Source organism: Mobula birostris, chromosome 1 (assembly GCF_030028105.1).
Source record: "Mobula birostris isolate sMobBir1 chromosome 1, sMobBir1.hap1, whole genome shotgun sequence".
Classification (NCBI taxonomy): Eukaryota; Metazoa; Chordata; class Chondrichthyes; order Myliobatiformes; family Myliobatidae; genus Mobula; species Mobula birostris.
The window spans coordinates 175,810,053-175,831,178 of NC_092370.1; the positions used below are offsets into that span (position 1 = coordinate 175,810,053).

Consider the following 21,126-nt stretch of genomic DNA (forward strand, 5'->3'; position numbering starts at 1 on the left):
TCTATTTAGTCTTTAACAATCCAATGCTGATCACAGAGTGAGTCTAGACACTTGTCGGGCAACATGCAGGGAGAAACAAGTGTAATAAGAGAAGGATTCCTGGTCAAAAGGGTAAGGAAACTTACTTTTTTTAAAAAAAAGTTTCATCCAGAGAAATCAGTTTGGTGTTAACCACTTATAGTGAATTGCTCGAAGTAAATTAATTGAAAAATAACTATTTCTAATGAGTAAATAAAACGACGGGCTAGATTTTAAGAAAATCGTCAACAACATAAAATCTGCATATGTTTTTCTCTTCACCTCCCCCCATTACCGTGGTATCTCCAGTTTTATTTTGCCTCCACCTTGCCTCTTGGGAGCATCCTGGTAACAAATTCTAAACATGAGGAAATGGAATACCATTCACCCAGAGCCCCCCTCCCTTCGGGAATTATTCTCCCGTACTATCTGAATTTAGGAATTTCGGTACCGTGATGTGATAACGAAATTGCCCGCATGATATTCTGTTTTCTAAACAGACTCGAATAAAAGAATCACAAGTTGCAGCCAAAGTGAAGTGTTGATAATTCATTCGCAAAAAAAAATCTTAAGCCTCTTTTATCAAGGAACAGACTTTCAGCAGTTGACCTAACCGCCTGACGCGACCCATGGTAGTAGAGGGTCTTATTCTGTAGGAGCGGGAGAAGAACATAATTATTTTTTGCCTTTGCATGGTCGTTCTATAACCACCACATCCCGTTTGTCCGGCCGCGGTCTCCAGCGTCCCCGGCAGTACTGTTTTAGGTACTTTCTTCATGTGCGGTCGGGAAAGGGCAGTCAGCTGGGGATATTCCACCGCGTAGCCCGGACCCGATTTTAGACCCACCAACACACACGTATATTCCCAAACTGACTCACTGGGGACGGAGCAGGCACGAATGTGTCGGGGTTTTCACTCACAACGCTAGCTCGCTGGCGCAGGCGGGGTGACTGAGGTCGCCTCGACCTCGACCAAGTGGAGGAACTGGGGGCGATTGAGGCTGGTCAGGGTGACTCAAAGGTCTAGAGGATGAAAAATCGATTCGTTCATTCACCAATTGTTTAGAAATGTCGACCTCTTATCACACCACAGTTAAACAAGAGGAACATCGAAGTACAGCGCTTCCCTTTTACCTTGCAGGTTATTCATTATTGTTTTCTATTTAGTGGCTCTTCCCAACGACATTCCGTAACGGGCAGTCAATACTGTTCAGAATTATTTATGAATATGACGCTACTTGCGTATATTGTCAATTAGATCGTCTAATAACTATAATTGGCACAAGAAAGAGACGGTTGGAGTACAAAAAAAACCTGCGGTAGGAACTCGGCTGGCCAGGCAGCATCTGAGAAGGGAGAATCATTGTCGGCTTTGGACTTTGAACGAGGACGGCGTATTATGAAGTGTGGCAGGGTGTTCCTATTAGGATTTTCTAGAACTGTCACTCTACAGCAGGTGTTAATAGTCGAGAATTGATACAATTCATTCGGGTTTTATCAGTGGAGCTGTACAAAGACCCTCTGAAAACCCGATTCCTGAATTTAACCAGAACCCTTGTTTGGGGTAGAATTGGTCACCACTCACAAAGCAGTTCAATTCCATTTTGTTTGATAACTTATCATAATCACTCATACCAATGATCCCTCTATCTTACTGGTGCATATATGATTCTCTATGTACACAACTTTCCCTGGTGATCACTGGGTCTGTTCCCATGTGCAGAGATGAACAATCCTTGTAAGACTGTCCTGCTCTCTCCCTTAAAACTCAAAAGTCATCGCCATAACAATCGACTGACCCTCTGCCACCCATTTCCCTATTTCTTCATTGTGCTATAAGACAGGGAAATGGTTCCTCCCATGTCAGTGAATTAGTCTGTATCATCTTGTTTGATATTTTGATCAATATCACAGTCAGGTGATGTGACAGCCATTTTGAATATTTCAGCAATTTGAAAGGCTGATAAATGATTTCACCCCAACAATTATTTGGTCAATGGGCATTGATATTTCTGGTGGCTTTGGGTGATGAATCCAGTCACGGTGGAACAATGGTTGTTACTACTTTGTGGATTTGTAAGGCTTGTAGACAGCCAGATCATAGAGGCTTAGAGAAGACAGATCGAAGGACCTTTAGATTTAAACAAGTCATTCACTGTGTGATCTTTGTACTCAATTTAAATCCTTGGGGCCACATGATTGTGTCTGAGTATGAATGGCCCCAAGTTATTTAAAAACTCCTTTGTTCCTCACTGTAAACTTCAATATGCTTGTTTGATATTTTTCCCCATGTTCGCGGAGCCAAAATTGTTTGTGCAGTTGGGCTTGACCCATATTAAGGTTGGTTAATATTGAGTTAAATACATCTTGCTACAGGTGTGGCTACAAAACAGACCATATAATAACAAATGACCTATTTGGAAACTTTAATCTGTTACGGAACATCAAAGAGTATTCCCCCAGTCCACAAAATTGTTGATAATACCAAGTATGGAAGGCTATGCTTTTGTCTGTCAAAGTTAATCGGTTTTAATAAAGATACTTACTATGGCAATTAAGGGTGTTTGTACTGATTAGAATTTCCTTTTGGATTGCTTTAATTCCAGGGTCATATTGTGCACAACTGGAAAGCACGCTGGTTTGTATTGTCAAAAGATCAACTTCTCTACTATAAAATTGAAGGAGGAAAGAAGGAGTCTCGTCCCAGGGGCATTATTTCTTTGGTAGGATGTGCAGTCTATTGTCCCTGCCTGGATTATGAAAACAGACCGGTAAGAATGTTGAAACTTATTTCTTCGTTTTGCTTATGAATTTCTTTCTTCCACCTCTCTAATATTACAATGCAATTTAAGATTCTGGTTACACAATTTCTTTCTGATACTGCCCACATTTGTGTATCTTCTTAATTAGAATAATATCCCTGGTCATTGAATCTGGTAACTGATTGATCAATGTGACTCTCTTCCACATGTCACAGTTAATGTAGTTATTTGTTTTTTGAGCAAAATCAGTTATTTAACATCTTGAGAATGCAGTTTGTAGTCATTTAATAGAATCTGGACAATTTTTGCCAACATACAAGAACATGAAAACAAAGATCTGATTATCTGTTTATCTTTTTGACAGCTGGTGATTAAATTGAAGGCAAAGAATTCTGTAGAGCATTTCCTTGAAGCTTCCTGTCGTGAGCAACGAGATTCATGGGCTGAAGACATTAATACCATGATCAAGGCCTCAAACCCAGAACATCAAAACCAACCGAATTCTTTAGATGCATCCTTTGAAGAATCAACAAATATCTGCCTGAGGTAAGTGTCATTATGCTTTTTCCTAGACCATCAAGTAGGTCCCGTTTCTACCCTCCCACTTCCAAGAATTTTCTGCTTCCTGTCCTGATGTGGCCAACACATTCTGAAAGCTCAGTGCCATTCTTTATGTGTAAGGTATACTGTGAATGTCAACTACGTATTTAACTAAACGGAGTAAAATGGATAAGGTATGCATAAACAAGGTGGACTTTTTATAAAAAGGAAACCTGCGCTGTTGAGCCTTCAGCAAAACAAAAGTTCGTTCAGCCCATTGTGTCTTTGTGTACTAGTTGCTCATGCAATTTAATTAAACCATTCCCCTGCTCCATCTCCACAGCCCTGCAGATTAATCCTTTGTCCAATATTATATTGAAAGGTGCTATTGAATCTACTTCCACCATCTTTGGTGTAGTTCAGATCAATTACTGCTCTGCAGATCTAATATTGCCCTGCCTCAGATTACTAACGGATTATAGTCCAGACACTAAGGCAGGGATAATTACAAATTTCATTGCTCTTAACCATAATTATAATTTCACCATAAGGTAAGTCAAAACAATGTTTGTGATAGTGAAAATATAGAAGTGGTTTAATTGTTTTCGATTTGTACTCCAGGGAGCGCGAAGAGCAGAATCAAATATCACTGTGATGATTGTACGTTCTAGTATCAATTGTTTAGTGACAATAAAGTATAAAGTATAAGTATAAAGATGCAGTGAATTGTGCAAGGTCTGTTTTATAATAGTAGTGTTACCATCTCTTTTTTGCATTTTAACAGCTAGTAGAGTTCCATTTAACGTTCCTCAATGGCAGCAGAAATGCAAAAAGCTACTGTTTGCGATAATTTTGTTAGTCAATAAAAGCAGTGGGAAAAGTTCTTGGCTTTTGTGCCATTATGATGACGGTTGATTCTTGACTACCCTTTCACATGTCCCCATAATATCTGTGATACTCTTGGAGAAGAAAAATCTGTCCACCTCTGACCTGAACAGCTAAGTATTCAGTATCATCTCAGGAAGAAAATTTCAAAGATTCACAACTCCTTAACTGTTTTGAAAGTTAGGTCCCACTTCCCCTTGTTCTAGACCCTCCAGACAGGGGATGTAGTTTCCCTGTCAAGTCTGCTCAGAATTTCACATCCCAATGAAACTACTTCCCTTTAAAACTGCAGAAAGTATAGCTTCACATGACTCCGTCTTGCCACATCTCTGGAATTAATCTTGCAAGCTTTTGCACCACATCATATCCACCCTTGGATATGGATCCCCAAAGCTGCACATGTTACTACGAGTAGTGTCTTATCAAACCCCAGTACAATTATAAGACTTTGTTAAACTTGTACTCTGATTCTTTCTGCAGTAAAACCCATTAGTCTGCCTTCCTCATACGTTGCTGTACCTGAATGTTACATTCCTGAGTTTGAAGCACATGGGCACTTAATCCTTTGAATATATGTACATTGTGGTTGTACACCATTTAAAAAAAATTGGTTTCTTCTTGTACATAGAACATCAAACAGTACAGCACAGTAACATTGGCCCACAATGTGATTAAATTAGTAATTAAATGTCCAACTAAACAAAAGCCTTCTGGCTCCACAATGTCTATATCCCTTCATTCTCTGCATGTTCATATGTCTATCCAAGTCTCTTAAATGCCTCTAAATGCTTATGTCAGATTTCCTCTGAAACTCCTCCACTCCATAGAAATCAAACCAGGTCTGTCCAACATGGACATGCCCTTCAATCCCGGCAGCATCCTGGTGAACCTCTTCTGCACCCTCGCCGAAGCCTCAACATCCTTCCTAAAATGGGGTGACCAGAATTGAATACAATACTTCAGAGGTGTCCCAACCAGAGTTTTATAAATCTGCAACATAACTTCAAGAATCTTGAACACATTTTCTCAACTAATAAAAGCAAGCATGACATATGCTGCCTTTATCACCCGATCAACCTGTATAGCCAAGGACATGAGCCCTAAAATCCCTTTGCACATCAACACTGTTAAGGGTCTTCCCATTAACAGTATACTATCTCTCTACATTTGAGCCCTCAAGGTTAATGCCCCAGAAATCTCATTCCTTGCTTCACTCAATGTCCTGGGGTATATTCCATGCTTTAAGTTAATCTCCCTTACCTTTAATACCAGTAGCGTTAAATATACACACTTCAACACGCCTGTCTCATGTTATTGATGACATTGCTTATGCCTGTTCTTACTAGTCCTGGCATCTATCTTCCCCCTGATCCCTCTGCTTTCTGACCTCGTGCTTTGGTTCCGTTCTCATGCCAAACTAGTTTAAACTCCCCTGAGCAGCATTCGCAAACTTCCCAGACAGGACACTGGTTTCTCTCTAGTTAAGGTACAACCCATTACTCTTGTCACTGCTGCTCCAGAATGGTTTTAATGATCCAAGAACCTGAAACCTTTCCTTCTGCTCCAGTTCCTGAGCCAGACATGCTCTATATTTCTCTTTCTGTCCAGGTAAGCATGAAGCACCAGAAGTAACCCAAATCAAGAGTATGGGGATCACTTTGAAGTTGTCATAAAGATCAGCATTGGGGCACTGCAGCTGACAGTCTATATCAATGACTCTGTATTTTTATCCACTTTTACTGAGAGCACACAGCTAGGTGGGAAAGTGAACTGCGATGAAGGGACAACCGTTTTGCATTGGAATATGGGCACATAAAAAGGGTGAGCAATGTGGAGAAGTGTGATGCTATTCATGTAGATAACCACAAATACACGTAGATATTCATCTCTCACTAGAAAGGCTACAGAACATTCTCAAGGGGGCGTGTGAGCAGCCGGAGGTCGTGGTGCACATTGGAACCAATGACAGTGGGGGAGGGGGTGGCGGAGAGACCCTGCGCAGTGAGCATAGGGAATAATGAAACAGGATCTCAAAGGTATTAATTCAACTTTAACCAATCCTTTATCCATAGTAATGCATTACCTCTAATCTAATGAGACCCTAATTAATGAAGGGCTTTTGAAAATCCAGAAATGCTATATTCATCGCTTCCTCCTATCTATCCACCTGCTGACATCCTCAAAAATACGTTAGATTGGTCAAGCATCAGATTCTTTTCATACAACTGTGGACTGACTCTGCTAACCCTTTTATGATTTTAAATTGCCTGTTTTGCCTACTTTCTTTCTTGTCTGCACTTCTTGAACAGCAGGATTACATTTGCTACCTTCCAGTCTACTTCAGCTATTCCAGGAACGAGGGGAAGTCTGAAAGTTCACCACCCCTGCACCCACTGTCTGTGCAGCCACTTTGTTTGGGACTGCATGTTAGGCCATCACATCCATGGGATTTGTTTAATCTTATTCCCGTTAACTTCTCCAAGATTTCTAATTACTCCAGTATTTTAATTACTGTACTAAATAACACATTTATTCAATGTAATCCCCTTTTGGTGCAATGAGGAGGAAATAAACGAAACTGGATTCTTTTGATATGATTCTGTTTTATCAATATAACTTCAGTACTGTTTTAACCATAAAAACAGAAAGAAAGTTGTAGTTCAAGTTAGTCTAACTTGACTCTGTCCTCTGGGTGGTTAGGTATGCAGATGCTACTGGATTAACAATTTGGAGATGAAAAGTAATGAACTCGAATGCTGAGAGCTAGATGAATAACCCTAAGATCCTGAGTTCAATTCTCACTAATGCCCTTTGAGAAGTTACTATATTTAAAATATTATTGTCAGTAAAACGACCATTGATCTTCTGTTCAACTCAAAGTGCTGGCCTGTATGAGGCTCCATATCTCCTCCTGCAATGTATTGCTAAACTTGTCAGCTCTTCTGAACATGTAGGAAAGGGCAATTAATGATTTACCTGAAATAACTGCATTGAGAAATGTGCAAAAAATAACGCAATTTATTTAATTTACAGTCACTTAATCAGGGAAATGAAAGAAAGCAACAGTGGGATCAAGGAGATGACAAATGGAGAATATGGGAACACTTACAAACAATGCTTTGCCGGTAAGGAAAAGAATGTGGGAACCTATGGAATAATCAAATCTTGATTTACTACTTTTTTTAAAGAATTTCTTTCCCTCTTGATCTGATGGAGATGAATAAGGCTTGCTCCAGTTTAGCAGCATTCCTTGGGTAGCACATCAAAATGTTCATTTTTCACATGGATTAGCTTTTGGTACTGAGTGTTTCAACACGACCAAGCCCAATGCTTTACTCTCCCAATATCCCACAGCTGCAAAGCTTGCTGTTACCTCGACTGACAAACCACCAAAGGCAGCATGACGTTTCCCTCAGGAAGACTGTTTGAATCATGGATATCCCTGTAATCCCTATATCATACATAATTACCAGTTGTCAGCCATTTTGAGAGGCAGTCAGAATCAGATTTGTTACCATGGACATGTTGTGAAATTTGTTCTTGTACAGTGCAATACATTAACAAAATACTACAAGTTACAGTTAAAAGCAGTGTAAAGAGGATTAGTGTGGCAGTGTTCATGGGCCGTTCAGAAATCTGATGGCAGAGGAGAGGGAGCTGTTGCTGAAATATTGAGTGCAGGTCTTCAGGCTCTTGTACTTGCTCCCTGGTGGAGGTAATGAGAAGAGGGCATGTTTCATATGGTGAGGGTCCCTAATGATGAATGCCACCTTCTTGAGGCACCGCCTTATTATCTGAATTCAAGTTTACTTGAATAGTGATACCTTACTCATGGAAGGGATACAAAATCTTTGGATATGACGCTGTCTGATACCTGTTGCCTATTCTTCTCCCATATCTCTTTCTTCCTTCCCTTCAGTCATCAGTCCAAGAATCTTGATATGTTGGTCTGCTCTCTGCCTCAGTCGTTAAGAGTATTCCTCAGACTCTCAGCATCTTTAAAATGTTTATCCTGTACACTAATACAATCCTCTGACATTTATTTTACAATCTGTGTGCACTTCATTCTAGCTACCCAATCACAGGAAACAATCAGTTGTCATCCACTGTGTCTCATCTACAGATAATGATAAACAACTTCATCAAGCTACCTTTTAATCTCTTCTGCTTTGGAAGTGATAGCTCTGATTCTCATGTCTTTTTTTAAATTTTGGAATTTCTCATACCAGGCAGCCACTTTCAGCTCAGATTCAGCCTTTAGGCATCTGTCCTATTATGTGGAATCCAAAGCTGCTCAGAATACTTTAGCTGTGGTTCTATTTAAGTTTTTTTTTATAGAATGAAAATTGCACTTTATTATATCTTATTTTCTATCTATGCTAAGAAATAACCCTATTTAAAGAACACTAACTACTTTAAAATTTAAAAATTGTTTTTACAACCTATGGTTTAGATGACCGGTGGTGTGGGAGGCATCTGCAAAGGACTTTGAGGCGAGTGGTCCTGGGTTTGAATCCGGCCAGCTCCTTTCACACTTTCCATCCGTGATGGATTGAGCAATGAGCTAGCAACTCAACCTTGTCAAAAAAAAACAACAGACAAAATGCTACAGCAACAGCAAGGTTGCCCCCCCCCCCCCGCGGCACAAGGCATGGAAGGGAACAACAAACAGCCTATGGTTTCACAAGATGAGCCATCCGACATTTTTAATATTTCTTTAAAGAGAGAGGGAAGCCATAGAATCTATTCCAGCATTCAGAACAATCCCACTGGCCCACATATTTTCCTGTGACCCCCATTCTTGGAAGGAAACAGAATGATCAAAGACTGAAATGTAAATTTTTACCATTTTGATAATCTTTATGGTAATTTTCCTAGCTTCACCTATTCGATTTGTATTTTAAAAATGACACAAATGAGCAAGTTCTTGCAGTTCAGTTGATTTTGGTGTTTAAAGGCTTATCTAGGTATTGCAGTCCAGAAACCAGAATAAAGAGGGATTGAATGAATGGCTTTTTGGGGATAAAGCAAAACAAAGCCAATCAAGAAACTGCTCAGATAAGTGAGTGTGATTGTAAGTGGGAGGGCAGGATGTAGAACTGGATTTCATTGTTGGTGGAAAGTTCTTATTAAATGTTGGAGGAGGGGGTATGATTTAATTGCAACTTGGAACAAGATTGACAGGGTCCCTCTTGGTGGAGCTTCTTTCTCTTTCACCTGCGTGGGTTCAGAATCCTTACACCCAGTCACTTAGCATGATCTTCACTAGTGAATGACTGTTAAGGTCTGCATGTCCTTCAACTAGCAGCCAGCTTTGAATTTCTCCTGTTGTCTCTGCAGTGCTGCCAGGCATTTGGTCTAGATTCACTGCTCCCTGCCAGTTCTGAGAACTTTTTTGGGGGGTGGGGAGAGAACAAATGCTTGAAAAGACCAGCACTAGACTTGCCCAGACAAAAGTTCAGCATGCAGCTGGAGTCTGACAGATTTCCACAAACACCTGCATCCTGGTTCACTCCAGTGACGCAATACTCCAATGCATGTAAATAAGGATTTAGTAAGGTAACACTACAAGAAAGAACAGGAGCATAAAGCTGTTTTGGTAATTTTCCAATTCAAATTAATGTTACTTTGCTTAAATGTAAGATCTGAATTTTAGGCATTTTGCAGGAATTTGTTATTAAAACTTAGTTGTGTTATAGTTTTTCTTATTTCTATAATTATTTGGTTCTTTGTGTCCATGCCAACTTCTAGGAAAGTTATCAGTTCCATTCCCTCCCCACGCCTCATTTCCCAGTATTGCTGCAACATGTTCCCTCTTGCACATGCCCATCAATTCCCACTCTATTCCTTTCTTTAACCATTGACCTACTGTAATGGGTAATTTAAAGAAGCTGATTAACCCAACAACATGTGTTCTGAAATATGTCAGGAAACCAAGCATCTGAGGGGAGCTCAGATGGTACAGGAGAGAATGTGTGAATGTTAACCCATAATATCTGAGGTCAGGATCAAACCATGTCCCTGTCGTGGAATAAGAAGATGCATATTAATTTAGCTTTTAATATATTTTCTACACTTTGATCACAATAATAATCATTTTGATTAAAGCAGTGGAGGGAATGAGAGTAGACGGCATCTGTAAACATTTGGATAGAACTTTCTTGCAAACATTGAGGGAAGCCTCAAACATTTGTTGGAGGTGAAGGAGCAGGGAGAGGTTTCTCATTGGTTTTTCACCTTGTTCATACAGGGATCTTTCCTAAACGTTATTTACTTTGGAGTTGCAGTTTTTCTACCAATCTGGTTTTACAAATTACTTGGGGAAACAATCTCACGCTCTTCAATCAATGAAGTTGGACAGCTTTGATTCTTTATTGAATGCAATGTTCTCTTTGCAAGTCTCTGGACTCATTCTAGTGAGAGGAACTAATCATTTCATATCGTATTTTTTTTCCTGTCTGAAGGTTCAATAGTGATTGACTGGCTGGTATCCAGAAACATAGCCCATTCCCGTTCAAATGCTGTTACTATAGCATCCCTTCTGATCGAAGATGATCTCATCAAACCAGTTGGAGATAAAAGCACAAAGGCCAGATTGAATATCGTCAGCACAGAGCAGTTCCTTGATGATTCCACAGCACTGTACTGTTTTGTAAGTTTCCTGCACTGCACAGCAGTGGTTTTTCTGGTTTTGTGCATTCATTTTCTCTTCCACAGTGGTTTTGCTCCTGCTGTGGTGTCCCTTGCATAGTTCAGGATGCCAGCCCACCTGAATTGCCCCAGATAAGGTGCAAGTCTATCAGGCACTGCAGGCAGCAGCCAGAGAGAATACTGTGTTTTACAATTTGAGTAACACCTTGAGCCCCTGCTCCATTATATCAGTGACTGTCCCTACAGAACAACCACAGGTTTAGTGACATAATTACGTTCCATCTTCACCCTTGCAATTGGGATCCAACTCATTGACTGACTGGCTACGGAACTGGCTGTTGTGGCTACTAATGGTTGTCACCTAACAGATTCTGTGTGAATTGGGAGCAGGGAAACAATTGTGGAGGGGCAAACAGAATGAATATCGTTCAAAAAAGGAAAATTAGAAATTGAACATGTTTTAAGTTGCAGAGAAGGGAAATGAATAGAGGGAAAGCCAGGAATATTTGTGATTGGGTGGAGACCACTTGACTCGAATGTGAGCAATACGAGGGTGGGGAAGGTTTGTTCTTTACACCTGATCAGTATGCTGGGAATGCAAGTAGAAAGAAATGAATGAGGACAGGCAGGAAAGGTAGAGATGCAGTTTGGGTGGAAGTAAATAATGTTGAACTGCGGGACACAGAACACAGTAGTTGCTGTAAATGTACTGCATGAATTAAAAGTGATGCTCATTAGGTCAGGGGGCATCTGTGTGAGAAGGGAATCTAAGTTGATGGTGCAGATTGTTGTAATTGATCCTCGATCCAGGAACATTTGTTGGCTGCAATCTATTTATTCCACAGGCATTGTTCAGAAGGTAACTATTGGTGAGGAGTTAGAATATTTGGTCGTGTCAGACGAGGCATGACTAATACAGTTAGATTCCAAACACTATCTTCTCTCAGTTCCAAAGTCACGTCTTTTCTTGTTGCTTTGTTTTCCCTCGCATGTTCTAAAGAATTTTTTGTTGTTGCTGAGGTTGAAAAATTGTAATTCTTACAACTCATGTTAATTATTTCATCTGGTGGGCAAGTCAGTGAATGGAAATATCCAAGGTGTACATCAGTTATATTTGTGGGGCGGAGATCATAGTTTCAAAGAGTATAAAGGAGGCCATTCAGGCTCTCTTGCCTGTGCTGACTTCTACACCTTAATCCTTATCCGTTACCCTGCAAATTTCAAGTTCAAATGGCACACATGAGAACGTAACCTCATGTGAAATAAATAACTCATCTTCCCTTTGCTTCCTTTATCATTTTGTTTAAATATTTAGTTTTAGTGGCAGCATGGCTGATCCTGCTACTATTTAAAACATACAATTGATTTTATATTATAAAGTGGAAAAACTGGTAGGATCATCAGTGGATAAGTGAAACAAAGAAGGGTCATTAATGATTCTACTTGTATTGGTCACTATTAACAGTCCTTTACACTCATTACATGCCAGATTAGCTTCAATGGGCATTGTCTTTGTAGTGTATTCAATATCTCAGTAACATTTGAGTAATACTGTGAATATATTGTTTGATTGAGCTTTCTTTGTTTACATAATTCATTTTGAGGTTTATATGTAAGAAGTATGTGAATGGCGTACATCATATGTGGGCGCCCCACTAAGGAAAAACTAAGTAGACAGGATCCTGGCTCCTATGCTTTTCTTTTGATTGATTTCTGAAGTTCGGAAACATTACAGTCACAATGAGGAATTTTTAAAACAAACTCTAGTTGACTACCTGCCTGTTAAAGCACAGCACATTTTTCTTCGGAAAGGGAGAGAGCTGTTCAAGTTTATTTAAAAAGCCAGAAAATGAATGAAACCAATAAGCCACAAGTATGACCATGGATTGATAAACAATGTGTACTGGATGATAACAGTAAATTCTATAAAAAACAGAAATTGGCTGACTACATTGGAAAGATATTGTGTTCATTTGCACAACAGATAGCTGGATGATTTATACTGAATGAATTGAGCAATATTTTGAAGGGAATGAAAAAGCCAATGAATAATGAGTGCCCGTATTGCTGAGTGCAATGGGTGGAAACAGCAGCTAGAGGAGGACACAACTGAGTTGCAGTTGGGAATGAAAGTGAGCATAATAAAATGACAACATCACAACAGGAAGTTGCCTGGCCGAACGAATTGTTTTACCTTTCTTCAGGGGCTCACATTCACCAGATCAATGCAGATTTAAAGGTGAAACTTGCAGGACATGCCACAAAATAGGACATATATAAAAACCATTTTGGGCAGACGAAAACAAATGGATTTCACAGGGAAGAGGAAAAGATTAAAAAAGTCAAGTTGCAGTTTCAAAAAGAGCACTTATCTGCGTGCTGTTCATTTAATAAAAAAAAATCAGATAATGATGACAGTGACACAGGACTGAGCAGCTTTAAGATTTATAATGTGAAAACTAACAGGAGACAAGCAATATGGCTTACAGCAGAAGTAAATGGCAAATTAATTAAAATGGATTTGGACACTGGCTCGGCTGTTTCAGTCATTCCACAAAATGAGTTTGAATAGCATTTCTAAGATACTGAGCTGAAGCCTGCAGATATCCAGCAAAGAACTTACACTGGTTTGTGGCAGAACAGTTTCAGTCATACCTGAAAATGAAAATGAATGGAATAAGACCTATTACCTCTGCACCATGCCACCCAGCTACAAATGGTTTGACGGAAGGGTTTGTTCGGAGTCTGATGAATATACTGTGAGCAATGTCGGCAGAACACACTATACTGAATCAGAAGCTCACCAATTTCCTCTTTGCATTTCGCAATGCAGCACACTCACACTCACCAGCTATGCTGTTCCTGAGTCATCCCTTGCAATCACACTTTGATCTGCTCAAACCCAATCTCAGAAGGAGTTTTCAGGACTGAGACAAATTGAGGGCTCCTCAAGCAGGGAGGTTCGATGTTTCACTACTGGACAAGCAGTCCAGTGACGAACTGCAGAGGTGATCAAAAGTGTGTACTTGGCAAGATTAAGGACAGAACTGGACCACCCTCCTACACAGTGGAGATTGTAATGTCATCTGGAGATGACACATCGATCAGTTGAGGAGTGCAGAGTCAATTGTTAGAGAAGAAAGAGGTCCAGAGCTGTCAGAACCACTGCCTGTCATCCCAGAGTTTACTCCTTCAATCACCATGGAGGAGGCCCCAGAAACTGAGATCGTTTCACAGCTACAAGTCTCATCTCCAAACAGAGTAACCTCCCCCCCACCGCCACCCCAACAAGAGTACAAAATCCTCCTCAGCAATTTAAATCATGAGGCTTGAATGGGACAATCTAAAATTTACTATGCTGAACTATGCTATGGATGTCTGTATAGTAGTGTTGTGTGTGTGTGTGTGAGAGAGGGGGAGAGAGAGAGAGACTAAAGAGCAATATATTACATATGAGTTGAGATGCATTCTATATTGAGTTGGAATTTATAGCTAAGCAGGGTGCATTGTAGTGTATTCAATATCTCAATAATATGAGTAGTATTGTAAATAAATTAATTAAACATTCTTTGTTCACACAATTCATTTTTGGTTATATGTAAGAACCTGATTGGTGTACATCATTATGCCGCCGCATCTATATGGGCAGCTCACTAAAGAAAGACAAAGTAGGCAAGATCCTGGGTTCTGTGTTTTTTCTTTCGATTAGTTTCTAGAGATACAAAACATAAACAGTCTCCATGCTGTGTCTGAAGTGCAAACTCATTATTCTATTAACTCTTTGTGAAATATGTGTACGTCGCTTGGTTCTAATTTTGAAACTATTGTATTTTGCATTTCCTGTAGGCAAAAAGTTTGAAGAAGACAGATAATTCAAGCGATAACATTGAAATACCTCACATGGATCTTAGTGGCAATATTGTTAAGCAAGGGTTTTTGATGAAACAGGTAAGGTAGTTAGGTTTCAGGTTTACATAGTTCATTTGGCTTGATGTGTGAATATTGTGAAATAAATGGAAAATCTAAGATTATCATTTTTTAATTACCTCCTCCTGATACATGAGTGCAAGTGTTTGAGTTGATATGTTAACTGCTTTAGTTTTAAACTAATTCAGTAATCCAGACCTGAAACATTATGGTGCAATTCCCGGTCAGTGCTGATCTACCAGGTCATGGGAAATGTTAACCAGTGACCACTGGGTACAAAGTGAAAACACGCATGTATCAGATAAGGAAATGATGGGAACTCATTGGACAGCCTGTTTCTATATAAAGGATGACTACTTTGAGGTGTACCTTGGAAGAGTTCTGCTAATTATCTGTCATCACATCTCAGGAAGTCGTGGAGTGGTAGTAGTGGTTAGTTTTGTATGTAGTTCCAGTTCTGCCCTTTCAATGGAACAATAATTGAAGGAAATGTTTAATGGTATTGTTAATGTCACACTGTTGCTCAAATCTAGCCATGCTATCTTTTGGCCTTAACAGTCACATACTTACAGGAACTAATTGCCCATTTCACCAGTGAACCCAACCATCTTCCTCAAGTACAAGCTCATCAAATGACAAGTCCACCTACAGACACCTTATATACCCTCTCCAGTGAGCAGGGCATGGACAGAGCATAATGCTCAATCCTGATTGGCTGGATCTGAATTGTATATTCCTGATTGGTTAGTTTGAATTGGCCTTGTTTTGATTTTTTTTTATATAGGCCAAACCTTGGTCTACATGAGCATGAGGCCAACATCCTTGGCAAGGAAGACAATACCTACAAGAGAAAGATTAGGGGATCACTAAAGATGGAGCATGTGGGGACCTAAATGTAGGTTCCGAGAGTGTCCAGATAGCTCCAATCTAGGGGACCACACATTCCTAAAGAGTGTTTGGCCTAAAAAATTGACCAGTCATAAAACTTCTGTAGACTGTTGCTCAAAGACAAGGTTATTCCTAATGTTGTTAGAAGAGTCAGTGTGGGAACTGATTTAGTGTTTGTCAGAGTGCATGGTGTTACATTCCTAAATCTGCTTAGCTTTTACTTGTAATATGTGTATAAGTTCTGAATACTATAACCTGTAAAAATTTCTTAGACAAACCTAGCAAGCTTAGGTGTCACAGAACATCATTGACCAACAATAAACCTTGAAGAAAATAATATCTGTTAAATATTGTTGTTCTTTACCTGCACATTTTTCAAATTCCTAAACATGATTTTTGTGTGTGGTGCTTAGGGACACAAAAGAAAGAACTGGAAAGTGAGAAGATTTGTTCTGAGGGAAGATCCTTCACATCTACATTACTATGATCCCTGCAAGGTATGTGCTATCTGCTGTTTACAGTGAGAATAGCTTTCTGCTTCTGTCATGCCACCTCAGGATCAGGAGAAGGGAGTTGTGCCTACACATCTCTACATTTCCCTCTTTACATTGACGGCCAAATCCAGGTCTCTATCCAAATCTAGATGGGGACAAATTATTTGATGCTTCAATCATGAATTGAGGTTTCTGTGCTGCATCACTTTAGATCTTTATTTAATACTGATTATTGATGTTGGATGACTAGATGAGGAGATTCATCAATGGTAAAGAAAGAACATGTGAAAATTTAACTCAGTCACAGTAACTTCACAAGGAAACCTGAAACAATTATTGTAGTGGAGAAAATATAATGTGTGCAAAGGAAGTTAAAGTATAATTCAGACCCAACATTTGTTCCTGGCACTTTTAATGTGTCTACCTAATTACTTTAAGTTTTTGCCACCCACTGACTTGCAATAACTGTTTTGCATCAATAGGAAAAAAATAATGAACCAGTTGGAGGTATGTCACTTCGAGGTTGCTTGGTATCTGCATTGGAAGACAATGGAATTCCACCAGGTGAGGTTTGTCTTCTTGGTATTAGAAACAGGTTATGATAGAGTTAAAATTCTGCAAACTGGGCATGGATATTTTGAGCAACCATTATGAATTGCTTCAAAGAATATAGTACTCCAGTGGTTAAAATGCTGGACTACATTTATTCAAGTTCCAATTCAACTACAAAGATCGTGGTAATTTACGAGTAGCCACTAGAAAGAAAAATGATTATGAATTGTTTTAGTTTATCATTAAAGTTCAATTGCTTTCGTTAGAGAAATGCATTCCAGAACATTTCCCCAGGCTGGCTTGGAGGGGGTGACTGCAGGCTCACTGAATCTTAATAACTTCCTTGCAAGCCATTCATTTGTTAAGAAAATTATTGGGGCCAGATCGTGCATGATCCAGACTTCACAATGACTATTACGCCCTGGGTTATTGGCTGACCTGTACTTATCTGTTGTAGCTGCACAATTTCTGATGACCTTGATAATCAGAGGCAGTTTAAAAAGAGTTAAAATATTTAAATAATGTTAAAGAACTACAATGAAAAGGTATACAAGATTTAAAAAAAAAACAAAAAAAAGCACTTGCCTGTTCATCTTTTTGCATTCAGACGTGAATCCATTGGAAAGAATAGTACTGAGTTAGACACACCGGTCCCGCGTTTTTAAAAGCAGGGAAATAGATACAGAGCGTAAAGCAGAACCAACTCAATGGGCCAAATGGCCTTATTCTGTTCTACATCTTTATATTCAGCCTCTTGGCTTGGGTTCATCAGAAACCAACAATGTATGCAAGTGATTCCAGAGAGAGAATGAGAGGTCTGATGCACCACTTGCCCTCCAGCACATTCTGTATTACCTTGCTACAATGCACGAGCACACAGCGGGGCAGGAACCCCTCCAGAGGTTCTCAGCCGACCCATCAATAATATGTGTTGTGTCATGATGCGTGATGAATTCCCACTTCACCATGACTTTCTTTCTTAAAGCATCTAAAGAAATTATTTGTAACCTTGCTGGAGGCATGTATGCCCAAAGAACAAATAAAAAAAACAAATATTAAACTAAGAGTCAATACAACAAACAATAGTTGCTAGTAGCATTTAGTGTCCAAAGGTTATGTTGACTTCCATCAATCTCAATATAACTACACGGAAGCATTATTGCAAAATGCAAAACTTAAATATTTCATAAGGAACAATAAATGTACTTTAAAAGTTTATGAACTTTATCATTGTGACTGTGGTAACTATGCTAGTGGAGGGACTGGCTTCAGCCGAAGTATTAAGGGAGAAGTGCACTCTAACAACAAAGATGAATCAAAGTACTTGAACCATAGACTTTCCCTGATTTCTCTTCGACTCACTAATCTAAAACGTGTTCAACTTCTAATTTTCCTAGTTCTGATGCAAGATCATTGATCTGAAATCTTCACCTCTTTGCCCATAGGTACTGGCTTACCAGCTGAGTATTTCCAATATATTGCATTATTTAGATATCTTTCAAATCCCCATGGAATCCAAAAATTTATGAATGTTGATTATGACTAATGTAAGTAGATTTAGAGTACTACAACACAGAAACCAGGTCTACAGTTATCATCAAACACTGATTTACACAGATCCTACCCCAGTCCCATTTATTCCACCCATATTCTCATCCCCAACCCCTTCACACACTAGGGACAATTCATAGTGGTCAAATATCCTGCCAACCTGCATGTCTTTGGGGTGTGGGAAGAAAGCCAAGTATCCAGAGAAAACCCATGTGATCTCAGAGAGAATGTGAATATTCCACTTTGACAGCACCAGAAGTCAGGAGTGAAGCTGGGTCACTAGGACTGCAAGTCAGCTTTATTAACCGTCTCACAGTGCTACCCTTAAATATTTTTAAATTCGAGAACTTGGGCCACACAATGAAATGTTTTTCTATGTAGTAGATATAAATATTTACCTTTGTTAATATTTCAGGAATAAAGGGGAATGTTCAGGGCAATCTCTTCAAGATCATAACGACAAATGATGTGCATTATTATATACAAGCTGGCTCCCACGCTGAAAGATCCGAGTGGATTCGGGCAATCAAGCAAGTATCATAAAAGTCTGTCCAAACACCCTCAGTTGGACAGTAGAACACAAGCAATGAACTGGGAAACTATTTCAATGATCTTCAGTCTCATCATAGTTGGTCTTCTCTAAGTAGTTCTACGTCAACAGAAAAGATGGTCTTGAATGTGTAAACATTTCCTGTGTGTTACTTTTCTGACTGGCACATTAAGAGAAATACATCCACTGACTTTCAGGTGTGTCACTGGAAGAATGAATGAATATGATGGACTTTGGATACAAAAGTGGGATGGATACCAGGTTGTAATCTTCTCTGCCTGTAACTCTTCTATGAAGATGTATCTGACAACAATCTAAAGTTTCTAACATCTATCCTCACATCAATAATGCCTTTCAGTGCAATCTCAGACAAGAGAGAAAGCCTGACCCTTATGTCACTATTTATTTTTCCAAATTATTGTTAATGCACTTTATTCTTCTAAGTATTGTTTTGAGTTTTTATTATTACCACTTTAATGTGTATTCTGCATGTAAATATCAAATGCAAATAACTGATGCATTTGGACTTGCTTTCCTCTAATTGTGAGCTCTTAAAATGTTACTCAGTGCAAGTTAAAGTTGGCCTGCAATTTTGAGTGTAATTAAAGGAACATTATAATAATTAAAGGGAGCAGCTGGCTTATCTCTCATTTCTGGCCTATCTTCACTCAACTGATGTTGCCATTGAGACTTGCAGCAAGCAGAGTAGGGAATTGGGAATATTAGCTGGGCTCTCTTTTAAGTTGTTCACCTGAAATGATAACCAGCAGAATAAACTTGGCCAGTGGGTGCATTTTTACTATCAGCAAAAACTTTGCTTATATTCTTGATAGCAGTGGAATTGAGCAGAAAATATACATTACTCCAGAGCAGTGTCTTCTGCTTGATTCCACTGGTATCAAGATAGGATTAGTTGGAGCAGAAAACAAAGATGCTGCAGGAATCCTTGCTGGAATTTGCTTCTCCTTGCCTTAAATAGTAAAAGCAGTACAAATCTGAATGATCCTGCATTCAATTCCTTGACTATACTATGTTGTCCATGTGCACAAGTGATGAGGTGGGGAGTTTGAAATTAGTGGTTTCAATGCTCTTAACTTCATCAGGAATTATTAGCCAGGATTCCCACTCTTTATTGCCTTCCTGAAACTAATTCAAAGTGCACTTAAATTAAAGATCATGTTTGTCATTGATGGCCCCAATGCCCACCACCCTCTCAATTGTTGGGAATGATCTATTGCAGCTTCTAGATAAACTATAACCACTTGGGTGAGATGCATGAGCATTCCAATTCATGTATCCAAAAGCAAAAGAAAAATTGCAGATGCTGGAAATAAAATCAACACGTTGGAGATATTTAGCAGGATAGACAGAGTTAGTGTTTCAGGTCAAAGACCTTACCTCAGCAGGTGTCAATATTTAATAGAAGACTCGTAAGAAAAATTAGTGGCAACAGTTGGGAAATATGATTTGTTGAAAAAAAAATAGGCACAGCTATTAATACCTGCCTGGTGGCTTGTCCAGTAAGTATTTGCAGTCTTCTCAACTGTGGAAGTGTGGGAGTCAAGTTTAATCCTGTTACCAACCAATGTTTACACAGGTCTTCTCACTGGAGGAGGCTGCTGGTAACAATGCAAGATGCTCATCAGAACCACACTTGTCCTCATCCAATCAGCTTACAAATGTGGTTTCTACAAGTGCAAATGGATAGTGAGAAGGACTGCGAAGCCAGTTTGATACTTTCTCTTAGTCTGCAGCCAAAAGATTCACAAAGAGGAATCAGAAACTATTATTAAATGCATATGAAAATAAACATAATGTCTTGCATTGACAATACATGGGATTGATTGAAAGTACTAAGAAGTAGATGAATATATTGCAAATGCTTTCACAATTTGGTGTCTAGTGGTTGCAGGTATGTGTAGGTTCAATAATTCCATGGGCAAAGGGCTAGAGATCCTTTGAAGATACCTTATGAATTCTGTATTTACAGTGATCTGACTTACCTTGTCCTGGGGAAGACCAAAAGATCCTCCAACCTGTTTTCCCTATTCATTGTAACCTTAAATGAAAATGCCAGTAAAAGTGCAGACAAAATACAAGGTATAGGACATGCTACAACTTTCTACAAATAAAGTGACTATAAACGTGACACTAAATGGAATTCAACAGAACTTTAAACAAAAACATTTCTGTCAAGGCATTTGGGAGGGGAAAAAAAGGATTGGAAGGAAGGACTAAAAAGTAGAGCTAAGAAAAGGAAGATTTGAAGATGGAAAGGGAAGCATTTGAGATTAGAAGGCGAACAGAT

At 39.2% G+C, this 21,126-nt stretch overlaps 1 protein-coding gene across 1 annotated transcript; it reads left to right on the forward strand.

The window, feature by feature from the left end:
• The first annotated feature begins 30 nt into the window (after nt 1–30).
• On the forward strand, nt 31–19,454 carry plek2 (pleckstrin 2). The gene is made up of 9 exons (XM_072277610.1): nt 31–111; nt 2,625–2,789; nt 3,145–3,326; nt 7,239–7,330; nt 10,670–10,857; nt 14,703–14,804; nt 16,085–16,168; nt 16,648–16,729; nt 18,684–19,454. The coding sequence occupies exons 1-9, from the start codon at nt 64–66 to the stop codon at nt 18,809–18,811; spliced, it is 1,071 nt and encodes a 356-aa protein (XP_072133711.1). The 5' UTR covers nt 31–63; the 3' UTR covers nt 18,812–19,454.
• The last annotated feature ends 1,672 nt before the right edge of the window (nt 19,455–21,126 follow it).